The sequence below is a fragment of the Rhinoraja longicauda genome, chromosome 37, assembly GCF_053455715.1.
Source record: "Rhinoraja longicauda isolate Sanriku21f chromosome 37, sRhiLon1.1, whole genome shotgun sequence".
NCBI classification, from domain to species: Eukaryota; Metazoa; Chordata; class Chondrichthyes; order Rajiformes; family Arhynchobatidae; genus Rhinoraja; species Rhinoraja longicauda.
Window position 1 is genome coordinate 17,949,725 of NC_135989.1, and position 21,032 is coordinate 17,970,756.

Consider the following 21,032-nt stretch of genomic DNA (forward strand, 5'->3'; position numbering starts at 1 on the left):
AGGAGGCCATTCAGCCCTTCGAGCCAGCACCGCCATTCAATGTGATCATGGCTGATCATTCTCAATCAGTGCCCCGTTCCTGCCTTCTCCCCATACCCCTTAAGAGCTCTATCTAGCTCTCTCTTGAATGCATTCAGAGAACATGGCCTCCATAGTCTTCTGTGGCAATGAATTCCAGATTCACTACCCTCTGACTCGTCATCAGTTAATAAATGCTGGTCTGTGCAGATAGTATTGATAGGTTAACAAGGAAAGGCGCTAAATGCTGGAGTAACACAGCAGCTCAGGTAGTATATCAAGAGAACATGGATTGGTGACGTTTCGGGTCAGGACCCTTCTTCAGACTGACGAGTTAACAATATTGATATTTTCCAGAAATTATGGCTGCTCCAAAATCACATGATACTTACTACATGAAGATGCACTTCACCTTGAAGATGCACCAAGGTGAAGACCCCCTGGCGGTGGGTTGTGGTGGTCACATCCCACCACCAGCTGAGTATGTCTCCACCAGGTATTTCCACTTCAGCTGTAGATGGACCTGCCAGGGGAACTCACCAAAGCGTATCTCTCTGGCATAGTTGTTTTTATAACTCACTCTTGGTACACCACATCCTGTAAAAGTGTGCAAAGATACAAGGGTTTCAATCCTGTGCTCTTTGGTCTTATACCCTCTCTACACCCTACCGTGTAAGCCTGTGAAGATCTGCATTGGATAATCTCAAGGCAGTATACCAATAGGATTTTGACAATTCCCGTTAAGTGCTCTATAGTTTGTGAAGTGGTTTCAAAGTAAGGGTATGCTGGGTGTAGGAAGGAATTACAGATGCTGGCTTAAACAGACACAAAAAGCTGGAGTAACTCAGCGGGACAGGCAGCATCTCTGGGTGACGTTTCGGGTGTCTAGGGCGTGTGTGTGGTTGGATTAACTGCTGATGGGAAGGGATGCGATAGGCAGGAGAGTACAAACAATAGGGCCATCTAATTTAGTTTAGAGGTACAACATGGAAACAGGCCCTTCAGCCAATCCTTGCACTTTCGCATCCATCCCCTACGCACTAGGAGAAAATTTTACAGAGGCCAATTAACCTACAAACTTGCTTGTGTTTAGTATGTAGGATCAGCCATGATCACATTGAATGGTGGTGCTGGCTCGAAGGGCCGAATGGCCTACTCCTGCACCTATTGTCTATATATCTATGAAAATGTAGCACCCAAGAGGGAACCCATGTAATCACAGTGAGAACGTGCAAACTCCACACAAACACCATTGTGAACTTATGAATTGGATCAGGCTCAACTTTGATGTTTAGTACTTATGAAACAGGACATGGATGATTTTAGGCAGATCAACCCAAGGAATACTCATTCATAGAAACATAGAAAATAGGTGCAGGAGGAGGCCATTTGGCCCTTCGAGCTAGCACTGCCATTCATTGTGATCATGGCTGACCATCCACAATCAGTAACCCGTGCCTGCCTTCTCCCCATATCCCTTGATTCTGCTAGCCCCTAGAGCTATATCTAACTCTCTTTTAAATTCATCCAGTGAACTGGCCTCCACTGTCTTCTGTGGCAGAGAATTCCACAAATTCACAACTCTGGGTGAAAAAGTTTTTTCTCGCCTCGGTTTTAAATGGCCTTCCCTTTATTCTTGGACTGTGGCCCCTGGTTCTGAGGAAATTAGTATGAAAGTATTTTCTGAAAAGTGGTCCCCTTTCAATCTAACAGCAAACCAAGTAATAAGCATACTCGAGTTTTATTCTAATGTTGTCCTCCTTTTTAAGTAGGGTAGATGTTTACAGGTGAATCAGCTCTCTCAATTAAACAGAGACTTGGTACCAAAGGAATATTTTTTGCCTCAGGTTACATCAGTATACCTCAACGACAGACAGCAAAAGTTGTTGAACAACATTTTTGTACTCCTGAATCTGCTCTACAACTGCTAAATGTCTAAAACAAGTATTCATACTTACCATATGTATAAGAAAATAACTGCAGATGCTGGTACAAATCGAAGGTATTTATTTCACAAAATGCTGGAGTAACTCAGCAGGTCAGGCAGCATCTCAGGAGAGAAGGAATGGGTGACGTTTCGGGTCGAGACCCTTCTTCATACTTACCATATCAGTAACAACCAAGCAGAATCCAAGTAAGTATACAAATATAAACTAATTTCATTTTCTTTCCCCACTTTGTTAAAACACATGGACAGGCATTTTCCAACCCTCTTGCACCATCTCCAGAGCTTTTGATATTGGATAGTCTTCAATCGCTCACATTGTGACAGAGCACAAGGTCATTGTTTTACCAACAGCACCAGTCACTTTGCTTTCCCTCCATACCGTTGGTTTATTGATCATTTTTGTGTGTGACAGATTTCTGTTTAAAAATAATTAGTTCTCAATGAATTCCAACGTTGGATCTGATCACGGCCATGACAAGATTTAAATAACTTTCCTGAAAAGTCTGCATTAGTACAATCCAAACTATTGAAGAGATGGTCAGATTTCACTTGATGTCAGCATGGGTTTCCTTTATCATCGTGTTTATTGTATATCTTTCATTCATTGTTCTTTATCTCTCCACATCATTATCTATACACTACCTCTAGTTTCCCTTATCCCTAACCAGTCTAAAGAAGGATCTCGACCCGAAACGTCACCCATTCCTTCTCTCCAGAGATGCTGCCTGTCCCGCTGAGTTACTCCAGCATTTTGTGTCTACCTTTGGTTGTTGTTTGTAGTCAGGCATTGGGTAGTATTGATGGTCTCCCCACCAAGGTCCTATCTTTTGATTATTTCATTTTTCACATCCAGTCTCTCTCTACTTCCTACTTCCCCCTCCCCTTCCCCGATTTGGCACCATCATCTTCCTTCCCACCCAATTCCACAATGTCTCACCCCTATCCGTCACCTTTCTTCTGACGACCTTCCATCCATGCTTAGTCCTGATGCAGTGCTCAACCAGAAATGTCATCCGACCCTTTGCTTCCACAGATGCTGCTTGAGTTGCTGTGAGTTCCAGTGTTTTCGCTCCAGATTGCAGCACCTGCAATCTCTTGTCACCCCAAGGTTTCATCTTTCTATTGGATCTGAAGACCCCATTACAATTTAAAGAGTGGCAAGGGCAATCTCAAGTCAGTACCTGTACAAATCCCGCTCTGCTCCTTACTGCAGGAACCCACATTTCCTCCAATCCTGACACGCTCATTTTCTGGATGGTCAACATAGACAAGGGTGCCTGAAGGACTGGTTTCTTTCCTGTAACTCCACTGTTTTATCAAGCAATTCCCAGCATTCGAAAAGTATATTTCAGATAACTGCTTGCTTTAGCGAGCTTAAAAACAGAATTGTACATGGAAAACTCCAAGATAGACTAATGTAACTAGGAACGATTCAAAAGACGACATTGATTAAAGTGAAATTAAATGGAAAATGGTCAAAGTCCTTGAGAGAAGCCATCTGATTGCACAAAATGAATGGGTCAATTGTAATATAAGAAAATAATTGCAGATGCTGGTACAAATCGATTTATTTACAAAATGCTGGAGTAACTCAGCAGGTCAGGCAGCATCCCGGGAGAGAAGGAATGGGTGACGTTTCGGGTCGAGACCCTTCTTCAGATGGGTCGATTGTAATCATGTGTTGTCTTTATGCTGACTGGTTAGCACGCAACAAAAATGTTTTGCACTGTACCTCAGTACAAGTGACAATAAACTACACTGAACTATATTGACCCATCACAACTGTTCAAAAACCAACCATCATCAGCTGATTCAACCACAAACCTCCTCAAAAATAAAGATGAGAATAGGAGGAGGTTGCTGATTAACTGTTCGATTTGATTCACATTTGAGAATGAAATAGCTAATGAATGAATGAATGCAGGAAGACCTGGAGTATATGAATCAACAAGGAACCATAGGCTCTGATTTACAGAAATAAACAGTTTGGACTAACTCATTGGGTCAGACAGCAGCCATGGACAACATGGACACGTGATGGTTTCATCAGAGTCTGTAGATGGATCCCAACCTGAAACGTCACCTATCCATGTTCACACGATTGTTCAACTTGTCCCAAGGTCACGGTATAAAAATGCAAGGTTTTCATTTCGGAAACAGAATTCAATTAAATAACAAAAGGATAAGTTTATTATATCTTTTGCAGATTATACACAACACAAACCACGCAAGTAGCACTGTCATTGTTAAATGCACGTACATACAAAAAATATTCTGGCTGTTACCACTAAAGAAGAAATATTTACATTGATTATTGCCATCCAGATAAATCATGTACACACTGCAATTAAATCCGTTGCATGGTTGACTGCAGGCACTTTACACGGTGGAGCCGCTCCAAGGGCAGCAAATGGAATCTAATTGCCCCTTCCAGTTCCAGGCATGCAATCTGACTGCAGGTGTGAGGACACCCTTTTGCCACAACAATCCTCTCACAATCACCTTCTGAAGGAGCAGGAATCTCCTGTTGATTGCTGAAGGATAGATACCCAGATCTGGAAACTGCCCAATCTGTAGTTATGTAGAAAGAAGGAATTACAGATACTGGTTTAAACAAGACACAAAGTGCAGATCAGGCAGTATCTCTGGAGGACACGGATAAGTGACTGAAGAAGGATCACGACCCCAAACGTCATCTCTCCGTGTTGTCCAGAAATGCTGCCTGACCCGCAGTGTTACTCCAGCACTCTGTCTCAATATACAGTCATACTGTTGAGAGGAGCATTATCCAGGAAGGTACTATCCAAATTCAGAAGATCCAGCGAAGACAAGTGATTTGTCTGGGTCTTTGGTGGAGGTGAGGAAAGCATGGTACTAGTTGGAATACAACACTAATGTAATCTGGCTTTAAAAATGCTTAGGGCTTCAGGCAAGTAAATTAATTCACTGCAATCTTTCAAAAGGCCAAGCTGTATGTACAAGAGTAAATATACAGCTGAACACAAAGCACAATGCACCTTGGATAATGCCTCGTGCCCTGTGGCTGTTGATGGATCACCTTCCCCCAACGGAAACCAGAAAATATCACTTCAACCCAATGCACCTTGAACTACAAATGTCTTTCCCACAACTGCTTTTTGCAGGGTCAACTTCTTAAATGTGCCAATGGAGTGCAGATTGTTAAACCGTTTCAAAGCTGCATTGCATTCTGAACAATTTTTAGTATCATTCCATTAAAAGAGCGGAGTGTTGGGAGAGTTCTGTAATTCAGACATACATTGTAATTAAACAGGATACATGTGGATTAAGGCAAACGTTTTGAAAAGTGGCATGCTAGCTATCCCATGAATAGTTTAAACTGGACTGCAAGGTTATCCACAACCAGATGAATCCACCCACGTTATCTACACGTCATGAAATAAATTCTCAATGTAGATGGACAAATTAAATCCATAATATTACTGGAGAAAAAGTTTACAGACATCCAAAGCATTGGAAAAAATCCCATTTACATAGAACTTGTGCAGTGGGTCAGCAATGCATTTAGTTAGTGCAATAAAGCTTCAGAAAGTGAACACATGCAGCTTGGCGGACCTCACCATGAGCAGAGGCTCCTAGTAGTCTCATAAAAATCTCATCGAGCTGCAGAAGGGCAGGAGTTCTTGCGAACACTGACAAACTAGGTCTGTGCTGAGAAACTTACGACATCTCCTCTGGAGTGAAATGTGACAATACCGTTGTTGCAGCCTGGACCCGTGTTCCAGTCGCTCAACTGAGAGAAGGAATGTTGTGCTCGCTAGGTCTAGCTCGACTTACAGCTCAGAAAACTGGATTCAACCAAGAGGATGGGTAAAGGAAATAATTTTGTCACATTTCTCCAGTAAACATAATAACAAAACACATTTAAAATACTCCCTGGAGGAAAGCCCTCAGTTAATAGAGAGAGAACTTCATTAATAATTTACCTTCGAGGTATTAAGTGTTTAGGCGTGAAAATAAATGCCGTGAAAATATCTTTGGATATATACGAGCTTCACTAGGTTAAATAATCTAGAAAATCAATTCATCTCCTGTTGTGTATCGATGGGACGCTGGTCCATGCCAACCTGTAATCGGATGTAGGTTTGGGCCACGATGCCTCTAGTTTTGGTAGGGCTCATGGCGCAGGAGCAGAGGGTAGGTACGGTGGGGGGGCATGAACAGGAGAGCTCTACCTGTGGAAAACCCAGAGTGCATATCACCCTCGACCCCTTCCTTAAAGTGGGCTCAATAGCTTGAGTAGATGGTGTCTGACTGACCACGGAGAGGGCACGATTCACAGGGGGGGGGGGGGCATGCAATGTATGTCACGGCTCCTGAACTAATCAAAGGGAACCCGATTCAGCAATGCGTCATCAATAGCACATCATCCAACAGGAAGATTACTGGCAACGGAAAATATGCCACGAAACGTGTATAATCTGCAATATATATTTTGGTTTCAGATTAAATGTACTTATTGCGATTGTAATTTTCAAATTCAACATCTGTCCCACTGATCTTAAAACATATTTTTGTCCTAAATTCAATTTTTCATTATTTGGTTTAAAAAATATACTTCAATAAATGTCAAACATATATAATGTATGCCTATCCAAAACACCAAAGGCATGGCTGCTGTTGGTATTCTACACAGTCCAATCAAAGGGATTTGGGTTAACTTTATCTCAACCTACTGAATCTAAGGAATGAAACACACGTTTAATTCCTGTTCACACATGCAAGCAGAGGGGCATGGTAAAGATTATGCAGCACACTACAAATATATAATCTTTTATGATTTGATCCCAGCTTCCAGTTTACAAACAATGAAAAGTGCAGTAAAAATGTGTTTACAAGAGGGATTTCATTGGTATCGAGGCACTCTCTGCTATTAAGATTGGTTGCGGAAGTAAACCAACTCACCAGAAGGCAAGTTGTTTACTAGCTTTGGTTGAGGATCACAAGGTAGCAGATAGCATCAGTGCACCTCATTCTTCCACCTGCAGCTTTTGGTTCATGACAACCGTTGTACCTGATTCTCGCCTCTTTCTATCTTTACCTGGGGTGAACCACGCAACTCCTTGGATTAGCTTCTACTGGTTAAAAGTTCCACTGACAAAGGTGTGTGGTTGAGTGCAGGAGGGGAACGTGTAGGTTATGATGTGGAGACACAGACAAGGAGCAGAGTGAAGACTGGGTGGAAGGAAGGGCCAGATGAGCTGACCACAGGGACAGGAGGAAGCCACAAGATTGCTATCGCCACCATCTACAGGTTACCCAGAGCCCAAGGCCACAAACCGTGTAGACCAGGCAGCAACGGCAGGAGTTCCCCGACTTATCTACAAGCCGTAACACCTTCCCACTTAGCAGAAGGGCAACCTGCCACTTATTGGAAAACACAGACTAACCTTTATTCCAACAGTGAGAGCGTATATAAAGTGGCCTTGGGGAACATTTAATGAATCACCATCCAAGCGGTGGGGGAAATCTTTCTTTGGGAGAAGACACAAAATGGTGGCAGGTGGGGGTGGAAGAGGAAGCTTACAAAATGGCAAGCGGATTAGCATTGATGGCACCCAGGCGTGATAATTATAAAAGGATACAACTGTAAACTTCAATTGAAGGATAAATAAATAATTACATCTATCTCTCGTGAGCGTAACATACAACAGATGATTTAGAGTCTGTAGATTTAATTACAGTCGTAAAACTATAAGCTTTAGAAAGGATGGTGACATCCAAGTTGTTTCAGCTTTGTGTCTCCAAGGGCTTGTCTAAATTCTTCAGGCTGTCCAGGAATTTTTCAGGAGTGAGGACGTGACTGGAACCTAGAGTGGAGACAAAAAAGGGATAAGTGTTGTTCTGTTATTGACCGGATAAAAATAGGTGCCTCAGCCGCAAATGAAGGATGAAGAATTCCCACAGGCAGGTCCATGACAGAAGCTTGGGGCTGATGGTTTATAGACTGATGTGTGAATTTCTGTAGTCAGAGGGTGATGAATCTGTGGAATGCATTGCCACAGACGGCTGTGGAGGCCAAGTCAATGGATATTTTTAAGACAGACTGATAGATTCTTGATTAATACGGTGTTAGGGGTTATGGGGAGAAGGCAGGAGAATGGGGTTGAGAGGGAAAGATAGATCAGCCATGATTGAATGGGGGAATAGAATTGATGGACCAAATGACTTAAATTCTGCTCCAATCACTTATGAACTTTTAATATTACCTCGTGTTTAGCATTATTGCAAATAGATGGTCAGTATAAGATTGCGCTTCTCAAAGCCTCCTTTTCACAAATTAGATGCCTGTTTTCCTAAGTAACAAGAGTGACTACATGGCAAGAATATTTTGCTACTTCCAACGATAAGAGAAAGTTAGTTTTAGCTCTTAGGGCTAACGGAATCAAGGGATATGGGGAAAAAGCAGGAACGGGGTACTGATTTTGGATGATCAGCCATGATCATATTGAATGGCAGTGCTGTCTCAAAGGGCCGAATGGCCTCCTCCTGCACCTATTTTCTATGTTTCTATGATAACTATTTCTGAAAGGAATATGAAAAGCAGGACGAACTGAAAAGGGCGATTTGCATTTATGAGTGAATTCAAACCACAATTCCCAGCTGCCATTCCATGTGCCAGCTGACAGTGTACCCTTGACAAACCCCGTTTGGATAGAATGGGTCAAAGTCTACAAAATTTGGACAAATTCTATGTGTTTCCAGTAAAGATGATCCTGTTTTAGATATTTTACCATCACAACATGAAAGAAACATTTGCACAGGTACATGGACAGGATAGATTTAGAGGGATATGGGCCAAACGCAGGCAGATGAACGAGTGTAGATGGGGCATCATAGGAGATAGGAGTAGAATTAGGCCATTCAGCCCATCAAGTCTACTCCACCATTCAATCATGGCTGATCTATCTCTCCCTCCTAACCCCATTTTCCTGCCTTCTCCCCATAACTCCTGACACCCGTACGTGTTGGTTGTCATGGGCGTTGGGTGGAAGGGCCTGCTTTGACGCTGTATAACTCTAGAACTCTATAACTTACCGATCAACACCTCCCACTTGTTGTCGGTGGCCCTTGTTACTTCATAGGCACAGCGCATCTCAGACATGGTGATGCCTCCGATAACAAAAACAATAAGCCTGGGTCCACTTCTGTACTCTGTTGGAGTCTTGCTCTTGTGCCAGTGACCAAAGCGGGCACTGAAAGGTGGAAGAAATGTTCACTTCAGTTAAAGATTTCTCAGATGTTATTAACAGAAGCAATGCTTTAGGATTGCAAAATACTGAGAGCGGGTTATTCTATGCACGCACACAATCTAATCTTCATTAATACAAGATTTAAGCCTTCACTTTGGCTGTGGGAATTGCTGGCGTGGTCAGCACTTATTGGCCATCAAAGCATTTTGACACAACTGAAGACAGTTTAAAGATGTAATAAAATGGAACTGCAGTTGCTGGTTTAAGCCAAAGATTGACACAAAATGCTGGCGTAACTCAGCGGGTCACGCAGCATCTCTGTGGTCCCGACCCAAAACATTACCCGTCTTTCTTTCTCTGCAGATGCTGCCTGACCTGCTGAGTTAAGCTAGCACTTGGTGTCTATCAGTGATTTCACTACATTCATTTAGTCTCACTGCTATGTCACATGGATTCACACAACCCCTGTAATAAAGAGAAACAAGCTATTTACTGGGTTAGTTTAGAGATACAGCACGGAAACAGGCCCTTCGGCCCTCCGAGTCTGCTCCGACCAGCGATCCCCACACATTAACACTACACTACACACAAGGGGCAATTTTACATTTACACCAAGCCAATTAACCTACAAACCTGTACATCTTTGGCGCGTGGGAGGAAACTGAAGATCTTAGAGAAAACCCAGATCACTCCATACAGACGGGCACCTGTAGTCAGGATGGAACCCGGGTCTCTGGCGCTGTGAGGTAGGAGCTCTACCGATGCACCACCAACCATGTCCCCTGATCTTCGATCCGTGCAACACACCCCACATCTATCTTTGGCTCGGCCGCTGGACTTAACATTGCCCGGTGCGGCTCGGCCGTGGGACTTAACTGCGCAAGGCTTGGTCGCGGGGCCTTCCATCGCCCGGCTCGGCCGCGAGACGTTTCAGCGCCCGGTGCGACTCGGCCGCGGGGACTTCCACCCCCTTGCGGGGACTGTGCGGGTCGGTCGGGGACGAGCTGTCTGTCCGTGGGCGTGGGGAAGAGAGTGGAAGTTTTGTTGCCTCCATCACAGTGAGGGGGTGTTTGGAGTCACTGTGATGGACGTTTGTGTTGGGGTTATGTGTCTTGTGTTCTTTTGTGTGTGACTGCTATGTAGTTTCGTTCGGTACCTTGGTACCGAATGACAAATAAAGCTCTGTTGAACTGTTGAACTAAATAGGTTAGAGTGGGCATTGATCACATACCTCACTGCTGTCTGAGTGGCTGTCGTTGGAGTGGGGTCCGAGACAAATGGCCATTGCTTTTTGCAAAGCTTTTCTTCTGTGGCATCCTGTGAAAACCGCAAGCTGTTACATAAAAATATCTACACCATTGCAAAATAACAGATTTGGACAGGCTCCCAGTCTCTGGTACAACACAAGCTAAATTATACAGTGGGCTAAATCCTGCAGGCAGATACTATGAACAGGGACGTCATATTTGTTGACAGGCTGAAAGCATCCACAGCTCCAACAATGCTGAGAATTCATATTACACTCGCGCTTGCACTGCTGTTTGCTTATAGTTCTCAGAGACAAGAAATATATCCCAGGTCTTTCTGTGTCACAAGTATGTTTTGTAATGGAAATACTGATCACTTTCCATCCACAAATCTGCAGCACATCAAGTGGATTTGCACTGTTAAGCACCAACCTCCATAATGTCTTTAATGGCTGGCGTCCACCTAGAGAGTTGGTAAGTTGACTCTGTTCGATGTTTTCTGTCTTGTTTAGACTTTTCGGGTGATCCACCCTTAAAATGAAATGGAAAAGGATATTAGAACAGAGAGCAGTGCAGCACAAGAACATACCCTTCGGCCCGCAATGTCTCTGCCAAACATGATGCCGAGACCATCCCTTATCTACCTGTGCATTATCTATCTCCCTCCCATGCCTGCATATCCATGTGCCCATCCAAAAGCCTCTTAAAAGCCACCATCGTGTCTGCCTCCATCACCAACTCCTGACAATCACACTGAACACAATCCATATTCTTCCATTCACTGCATATCCACATGCTTTTCCAAACGTCCACCATGGATATATACCATAAATAATTTTAAAACATTACAATTTGATACGGTTAATGTACACTGAATTATACCTGTAAAACATACCGAACAAAACAAGAATTTAGTTACATTGTTACCGAAAGTGACTAAAAATAAAATTGAACTGTGGTCTATCCAGGTATTACACACCCCAGTGATGATGATAGTGCCCAGGTTCTGAACATTTTGGATGATGCTGCTGTCAACCTGGATGTTCGCGTGCTGAATAAGTTTGGTGAGGTTCTCCTCTGTGATCCCTGAAACAAACAAAGATCACCAGGTTCAATTACAGAAATGATAACTGGGTCACAAGAGAGATAAGACTGTGCAGATGCTGGAATCTTGAGTGAAAATAAAGTTTTGGAGGAACTTAACGGGTCAGGCAGCATCTGTGGAGGGAAACCGATGGAATGTTTTGGGTTGGGACTATTCTTTAGGCAGATGGAGTTGAGACGGGATAGGTGGTTGAAAGAATGGTTCTTTCCACATGCTATCTCCTCTCTCTACTCCACCAGAGTGAAGATGGGACCCCACCCAAAACACTGCGTTTGTTTCCCTCCACAGATGCTGCTTAACTCTCTGGGTTAGGCCTGAAAATGTGACCACCCAGTTCAAGAACAGCTTCTTTTCGACACCCATCAGGTTCTTGAACACTACACAACATTAACCATAACCCTCTCTCAGCATCTAGGACCTATGGTGGACTTTGTTTTGGTTGCACCACAGACTTTGGTTTTGCACTATTATGGTTACCTACTATTACTACTTATTAATATATTGCATTATGGATTATTGTAGATTTATTTGTGTGTTATTTTGTTCATGGGTCGTTAAGCTGTGGCAAGTATGAATTTCAGTGTTCTGCTGCTGCTACAAATGACAATTGAACACACTCTTGTGTAGGAAGGAACTGCAGACAGTGGTTTATACCAGAGAGAGTTACAAAAATGCTGGAGTAACTCAGCGGGTCAGACAGCATCCCTGGAGAAAAGGAATAGGTGACTTCTTCAGACTGAATAGTCTGTCTTGTCAACTAGGTGTGATAGATCCCATGGTACTATTCCAAAGAGCAGCGATATTGGTTAACGCCCCCTATAGCTCAGATCAATGCTGCTATAAAGAGACATCCTTCTCTTTGGGAACTTCCTGTGTGAAATTAGATGTTGTATTTCCTGCAAAATGTGCAATAACTGTATTTCAAAACTGCTTCAGTAGTTGTAAAGTATGTTGGGACATCTAAAAGTAAAAGTTACCAGATCAATGGAAGTCTACACTTAAGATATTTACAAACAATTATATTTATAACTTTCTCCTCCTTAGTTTGCAATGCCAAACTGAAAGGCCTGGAAGGTGGTGGGAACCCTGGCCAACGTGGACGAACTTGGTAGAGGCTGAAGTTAGCAGCCTAGTATTACTAAACTTCACTGTTTACACCATGTTTAAAAGGCTGAGTGATCAGACTCTGTACTGATTGTCCGGCAAATCTATCACATTAAGTTGCATCAGGAGCCGAGTATTTTTACTGCAATAAACTCTCATAATGATGATACATTGATGTGCCACTTAACAGATGGTCATGCTCTGGAAGGTGATGCTTTCCATTCTGGCCAGCAAGCTGCAGCAACAAGAACTCTCATGCTGGCTCTGCTGAGTATAGGCTCACCTAACCTGCCTTGTAAAAAAAATTATATACTTCAAGTAATTCTCAATGGATGAACTGAATAATATTTTAATGAAAAAATACCCCACCGTTTTTGAGGAAGATGTACAAAAGGATGATCCTAATCTTGTCATAGGATTTGATACTTGTATCCAGTAAAATCGGCACGATTATTTTCATTGGATCTTTGATCTTCTCTCCCTCTGAGTCAGTTCCCATAGCAAGGTCCTACATGTGGGGCAGAGATGTATTATATTCATCTGTTCCGCGAACATTCTGCACAGTTACACACTCCAATTACGAAGAAAACTTCATTTTACACAGCAGTTCATGATAGATCCCTAATCACGGCCAGCACAGCCTCACAACGCCAGAGACCCGGGTTCAATCCTGACCTCGGGTGCTGTGTGTGTGGAGTTCTCCCTATGTGACCATGTGGGTTTCCTCCCACATCCCAAGACATGTGGGTTTGTAGGATAATTGGCCCTCTGTAAATTGCCCCTAGCGTATAGGGAGTGGATGAGAAAGTGGGATACATAGAACTAGTGTGAATGGGTGATCGATGGCCAGCACAGACTCCCTGGGGAGAAGGGCCAGTTTCCATGTTGTATCTTTCAATCAATCAGAACAGAACCTTTGACAGGCTCATATCAATGACTTCAGTTTATTATTCAGTGTAAGAAAATAACTGCAGATGCTGGTACAAATCGAAGGTATTTATTCACAAAATGCTGGAGTAACTCAGCAGGTCAGGCAGCATCTCAGGAGAGAAGGAATGGGCGACGTTTCGGGTCGAGACCCTTCTTCAGATCCTTCTTTCAGTTTATTATTCATGTCACAGAAAATGGCCAATGCTATTTAACCATTACTATCAACTACATTGGCACGTGCTCTCAGTGATCTAACCTGCTCCACTTTGCACAACTTCTCAACTGTGCCTTTGAAGTGCTTCATACAGTCTTCAACCAAATGCAAGTGTGTTGAATACTGGAAGGGAAGGGGGAAAAAAAAGGATTATTACAACCATGGCAATATCAAATAATTAGAGAAGAGGCCTTTGCAAGAAGTTCCTATGCACACTTTTATGAGACCTTCCCCATCCCTCAATCTTGTAACTATGCCCCTTAATTTGAGATTCTTCCAATAGTGGGACCATCTAAACAGCCACCACGAAGTCCAACAAGAATCTTGTATGTTGAATAAGATCATCCTTCTGAAATCCAAAGATTCGGATCTAAATTCCCGAAGGCACTGGCGGTATAACAATCCTATCACTATGTTAGCCCAGTGGACCTCCTTCAGGCTGCCTCTAATCACAGCACAGGATATCCTTTCTTAAATCAGGTAACCAAAACTGTGCACTGTACTTCAGATCTGGTCTTATCAATATATCCTGCAATTAGAAAAGGGTTAATGCAGTATTTAGCTGTGGGGACAGATTGCTAGAGCTTGCATTGCAAATACATCTGCTCATTTATTCTTGCATCCGATGGAAAACATGGCACGTACTTTGCTGAGCTCCTTTTGATATTGTGGCATTTTCTTCAGCATTTGAGAAAGATCCCGCAGATTTGCCTGAAAAAAAAATCAGTGTCTTTGTCATCAGTTTCCCTGCATCAACAATTCCTCAACTCAAATTATGCCTCTCATAATTTAATATATTTTTATCAAGGTCCCCTCTCAGTCTCAGGCACTCCAACGGAAGTAATCGGTCTCATGACGAGATATAAAAGTGGCTCTCCAATGAAGAGTCCAATCCCCTTCACTTATTTAACCTTAATTTGGAGTAACAAATTATGCGTGTGGAGTCAGCATTCAAGAAACTTCTGCTCACCTTATCAGTGGTCATCCTTTTGCTTTCACAGAATGTCTTTAATAACTCTGTCACTTGCCTGAATGAAAGGAAGGAGAGACAAGAGTATTTTATAACAAACAGTAATAGTGCAAAAACAAAAACAATCTCCCCAAATCTATGTAATTTGGAGGTTGTAATGTTTAATGGCCTGATGGGTGTCGGGAGGAAGCTGCTCCTGAACTTGGCTGTTGTAGCTTTCAGGCTCCTGTACCTTCTCACCAATGGCATGAGTGAAATGAGAGTGTGTCGAGGATGGTGTGGGTCTCTGACTATGCTGGCTGACTATGAGGCAGCAACTCCTGTAGACCACTTAGATGATGGGGAGATTTGAAGAGAGAATTAGATTTGGCTCTTAGGGCTAAATCAAGGGATAAGGGGAAAAAGCAGGAACGGGGTACTGATTTTGGATGATCAGCCATGAATGGTGGTGCTGGCTCGAAGGGCCGAATGGCCTACTCCTTCGCCTATGAGATCAGTAACCATGATGGGCACTTTTGTCTTAGAGTTGCTCTTTAATTCACGGCAAATCTAGAGCGTAGAGGCAATACTGCTTTACAAGTACTCTGTAGCCATTTATTAAGCAGTTATCACACAATGGAATTGGAGTATAATTTGTCCTTTGTATCTAGTCATCTGTACCCTCCATCTGGAAGGCACAAAGGAGACTTGCTTTTTAATGTGTGTACATGTAGAATCAATGAATTGTAATTTTAAATTCCTTTACTATTCTCCATGGGGCAAGCAACACTAAGTAGATGAGCACGGGAGGGTTGGATAAAATAAAGTTGTCGTTTAACATAGGCAGACGGCAATTATTATTTTAATTCTAGAAGTGAGTCAATTGCATGGGTGTGACTATTTTACTAGTTTTCTGAGAATGTAACTCAAAGATTATGGCACTTCAGTGTGGAAATGTTGACAGATATTAGGAAAACGGTGACTATGCTAACTGAAGCTGAATGCACAACATTTTTCCAAACCGTTAGTGAATTGTTCACTCCAGAACCACAGGCATCCTTCACTATTTCACAACAAATAAAGTACTTTTGAAGGTCAGCTGCAATTCAAGTATAGAGAACACTACAATTTGCACACAGCAAACGCCCACCTGCACCCAACATAGTAATGATTAGCAACAAAGAAAAGGGAAGAATTTTGTTTCTTTGTAAAGGGTAAAGAGAAGATTTACGAGGATGTTGCCAGGACTAGAGGATCTGAGCTGTAAGGAGAAATTGAGCAGCCAGGGACACTATTTCTTGGAGCGCAGGAGGATGAGGTGTGATCTTATGCAGGTGTATAAAATTATGAGAGGAATAGACACACAGAGTCTCTGTGTAAGAAGGAACTGCAGATGCTGGTTTTGTCAGTTTGTTTGTTTTTATGTTTTGACTGTTTTGTAAAGTGTCTTTGAGCATTTGGAAAAGCGCTATATAAAATAAATGTTTATTATTATTATTATTATAAACTGAAGATAGACACAAAATACTGGAGTAACTCAGCGGGACAGGCAGCATCTCTGGAGAGAAGGAATGGGTGAGGTTTTGGGTCGAGTCTGAAGAAGGATCTCGACCCGAAACCCATTCCTTCTCTCCAAAGATGCTGCCTGACTCACAGAGTCTCTTGTCCAAAGTGGGGAAATCGAGGACCAGAGTACATGGGTTTACGAGGGAAAGGTTTAATAGGAAACTGAGGGGTAACTTCTACACACAAAGGGTCGGGGGGAGTATAGAACGAGCTGCCAGAGGAGGTAGTTAAGGCAGTTTAAGAAACAATTAGACAGGTACATGGAAAGGACAGGTTTAGATGGATATGCAGGCAGGTGGGAGTAGTGGAGATGTGACATGTTTGTCAGTGTGGGTAAGTTGGGTCGAAGGGCCTGTTTCCACGCTGTATGACTCTACAACTCATGGGATCAGGTAGAATCTGTCTGGACAGACAACGTTTTGGGTCAGGACCCTTCTGTAACACCTCTATGAACAGCTCCAAATATTATGCTGGTGTATCTCAACTTCAACACAATGGTGTGCCGACTCAGACAAAGGGAGTCTTTCAGTCACGACTGACATGAGGGTGGATTCAACGAGCTGCCAGGTACAGCGCACGTACTTGGAGACGTCAGCAATGTGCAAGTGGCGCAGCTTCAGCCACAGCTCGTCGTCCTCGTCCAGAAGGGTTTCTTTCACACGTGGCTCTGCCACTCCTGCAGTATCATACCTGAGGAACAAAGCAGCAAAGTGTTCAAACATGTACCCAGCATATGACAAAGACATAAAGTTGCTGAGATTGCAATTTATTCCCGACAAAATATCTCTAGGTTCTAGGGTCGGCACAGTGGCGCAGCGGTAGAGTTGGTGCCTCACGGCGCCAGAGACCCAGGTACGATCCTGACTATGGGCATGTCTGTATGAAGTTTGTACGTTCTACTTGTGACCGAATGGGTTTTCTCCAGGTGTTATGAATTCCTTCCACATTTCAAAGAAGTGCCAGCTTGTAGGTTAATTGGCCTCAGTAAAATTCCCCTAGTATGTCGGATGCCAAATTGGGATAGCATAGAACTGGTGTACGGGTGATAATTGGTCAGCTCGGACATGGTGGGTCGAAGGGACCGCTTCTTTGCTGTGTCTCTGAACTAAAGTTTCTATTCTTCTCTCTTGAATCACGAGGAACTGAGAAATGGAATATTAAAATCAACTAAAGGCCGAAAAACTCAGAATGGAGAGCTAAAGATCTCAAAGCAAACAATGAACAAACATTTTATACATCTAATATGTTCAAATTGGCCTTTACTTGAAAGTGTTATCCTTAATAATAGTGGAATTATTTCACAACCTTCCATGGAATGTATCCCAAGAGAGTTGCAGCAGCTCCAATACAATCTCTTACAAAAAGGTAGTTTAAAAGGTAACTTACGAATATATGTCCTGCTCAATGGGCAGAAGGTCGTGAGCCATTGCTTGGAGTGTGAGCTCATGCATTATTGGGGATATACAGTCATAACCCCGGTCCAGAATCAACAGTTGTGAACGTGACTTTTCAGGACCCTGGTCAAAAAGTTACAGATAAATGAGCAAATGACAGAGTGCACACAGGATCAAGGGTTATCTTCAATTACAGACAGAAACATCAAGCCAAATTATATTGCATACGACTCACTGTCTATCCTTTTAGCTTACCAGTGACAACACCTGGTTGGGAAATGCTGGTGCAGTTAGAACTGGCTTGTAAATCAGCTTGATCACCATATTCCCAATCCAGATCCCACACATCTGTAACTGCTTGATACCCACACCACAGGCGATAATGCCAGAAACTACCCGAGTTCAGGCCAGGACAAAAAAAATAAACTGCAGAAGGTGGGAACTGGAAATACAACAGAAAATACTGGAAGATTTGTCAGACAGCATCTGTAGAAAGAGAAATCAAATTAACATTTCATTTCTGAGACTCTTGCCTTTCTATCCTAGTTAGGGGGAAAAGATTTATGGTCTGAAAAGTTAACTCTTCCCACAGATGCTGCCAAACTTGCTGAGGGGCTCCAGCATTTTCCATTTTTATTTCAGACCAACTAACCAATCAAGTTTATAAATCATGCTAAAGTTTTGAGATGGCACCATTTTATTTGTAATTCCTCTCTGATATCTCAGTAGCAGCATTACAGAAAACAAATTACACAATTTGTATAAAGACATTTTATTAAAAAAAGACAAAGTATTGGAGTAAGTCAGCGGGTCAGGCAGCATCTCTGGAGAACATGGATAGGTGACGTATCGTGTCAGGGCCCTTCTGCAGTCTGCCTTACCCATTTTGTTACACCAGTGTGATGTCTTTTTCTTTTAAACCAACGTCTGCAATTCCTAGTGTGGGAAGGAACTGCAGATGCTGCTTTGAATCGAAGATTTAGAAAAAATGCTGGAGTAACTCAGTGGGACAGGCAGCATCTCTGGAGAGAAGGAATGGGTGACGTTTCGGGTCGAGACCCTTCTTCAGACTGAAACGTCACCCATTCCTTCGCTCCAGAGATGCTGTCTGTCCCGCTGAGTTACTCCGGCATTTTGTGTCTATCTGCAATTCCTTGCATCTCCTCACATGGATCCTCACGTTATTTCACATGGATCCAAATGTACAAGACGTACTTTGAACGATTGAAAGCTAATCAATAGAATTTTTTTCCTTTATGTCACCGTACAAAGTAATCTTTAGAATATAAATAGCAACAAATACTGAGCAAATGAAGCTGAGACTGCTACAATTCAAGGCCTATATTTTTGTGGAGACATTATTGCTGGAGAGGATTGTTTGTACTGAGTCACAACTGGGTCAAGGCGTTGGGACAATTACTACGTTTTTCCAAGCTCAAAATCTACAGGTAGAGGGAACAGTTGCACAGCACTTGACGTGGGGTGGGGGGGGGGGAGGGGAGGGGGGAGTGGGGAATGGGGGGAACAGGGGAGGGGGGATTCAATCAGCATTCAGCAATTTGCTCAAAATCACCTTTCCTTGAGCAAGGGAAGCATATAATCTGCCTGCGCTTTCACGGGTGATTAGCTGCCTTTTAACCTATTAAAATCTAATCATATCCTCGCAGGTTTGAAAAAATAAAAGCTTTATAATACATTTATCACACTTTCCAAAAGGAATAAAATGCGACTTTCTGTCTTCAATAAAACAATAACTATAGCAATGAATAAAAATGATTGAGAAATATTTCCATTATAAAAAGTCTTTACCAACTGCAAATCTTTAAATAAGAATTGATGTAATATATTAAACAAAAGGCATACACTGTATATTAAATTTAGGAGATCTGTGGAGGTAAATATTACAGCTGAGTTAGTAGCTGTGTAGTCAGAAATAGATGGGATTTATGGTGATGCATCTTTGAGCATCCTTATAGTTTTGCAGAGACACAAAACATTTCCCAAGGCAAGAGTTTAGAAGGACACAACTCTATGCCATCCACACATATAATATTTGCTGGAGCCAATTCTAATTAATAGCATTGTTAGAGGAATGAGCAGGTACTGAAGATATTACACATACAAAATGAAGAATTAAATTATCCATTTCCAGAATTTGAACCAACTCCTCAACATTTCAAATCCACCTCCCTAACTTGACAACCAGACTCACCTAATCCCAAGGTAGTGATGGGAGGGGAGGCATTTAGGACCGAGTAGGAATAGTCAATTATTATAAATGTGAATGGTATTTATTTTCTCATTCCCATCTACTCTTGTAGGTCAATTTGTTTTAACAACATCCTTCATAACTAGAACTTAAATGCCTTCAAATCAGGTCTTGCCCCAATCCATGTTGCTCTTTGTCAAAATCAGAAGTGGGAGTCAATGTGACTGTGACAACAATAAGTTGTCCTTTCCCGCTCTTCCTGACCGCTCCCAACCTTTGACACGGTCACATTCTCCCATGGCCCAACTGCATCATTCCATTCTCATCCACCTTGTCAAAGCCTGGGAATCACCTGTAATGGTTTCTTAAACTCTAATACCCCATCCTGTGCCAATTGTTTGTAGCTGTTAGCTTGGTAATGTTTCAAAGATTCATCTATAAATACCCCAAATCGTCTCACTTTACAACCCTGTGCCGGGGTCAAGGAAAGAGCGCTCGCGTCGCGGCCCTGTTTCTGCCAATCTTTCCACCACCACGTACAAGAAGTGCAAGACACCATTGTACGCAGATGCCAAGAAGTGTGTTCAGCTCTGGCTGGACAATTTCTAATCTTGTGATGTGGACTCGATAAGAAGACCCTGTGCCATAGAGAATAGTATCTACCTCATGACATCCTTTCTCCATTTGTGCAATGCATCCAATGCTTCTACTATTTGACAAATATAACATTCCCCTCATGCCATGACAATGTTTATTCCTAAACCAACAATACCAGTGCATGTTCACAAGTGATTTAGCATTTAATAGCTTGTGGGACCAAATACCTTTCAAACATTTCTGAACGTGGAAAACGATTCTTAGAGCTCCTGCAGAGGTGATAGGTTCTAAAAGCAAGTTCTTGCTTGTAATTCATATCCTACATCTACACCAAGTGTACATTGGAATGAAACATGCCTTTGCAAGAATATTGACTTTATCTCGCCTCCCTTCCATCAGCTGTCTTTCGTTACTTATCCAAGTCACAAACAGCTTTCAAACTGGATAAAGAAAGAAGCAAAACGAAATGTACGTAGCACAATTTGAAGATTGGAAAGTAGCACAGCACAGTACACTTAG

At 42.5% G+C, this 21,032-nt stretch overlaps 1 protein-coding gene across 1 annotated transcript in view; it reads right to left on the minus strand.

Annotated features, from left to right (window-relative positions):
- Positions 1–4,030: 4,030 nt before the first annotated feature.
- Positions 4,031–21,032, minus strand: part of stxbp2 (syntaxin binding protein 2) — a 40,692-nt gene continuing 23,690 nt past the window's right edge. The window contains exons 9-19 of the mRNA XM_078429649.1: positions 17,700–17,830; positions 16,896–17,003; positions 14,769–14,826; positions 14,444–14,509; positions 13,841–13,921; positions 13,024–13,162; positions 11,425–11,531; positions 10,878–10,976; positions 10,430–10,515; positions 9,044–9,201; positions 4,031–7,815 (exon numbers count right to left, since the gene is read on the minus strand). Of these exons, the coding sequence (XP_078285775.1) occupies positions 7,736–7,815; positions 9,044–9,201; positions 10,430–10,515; positions 10,878–10,976; positions 11,425–11,531; positions 13,024–13,162; positions 13,841–13,921; positions 14,444–14,509; positions 14,769–14,826; positions 16,896–17,003; positions 17,700–17,830 (1,113 nt within the window). The 3' untranslated portion in view covers positions 4,031–7,735. The remainder of the gene's footprint in view (positions 7,816–9,043; positions 9,202–10,429; positions 10,516–10,877; positions 10,977–11,424; positions 11,532–13,023; positions 13,163–13,840; positions 13,922–14,443; positions 14,510–14,768; positions 14,827–16,895; positions 17,004–17,699; positions 17,831–21,032) is intronic.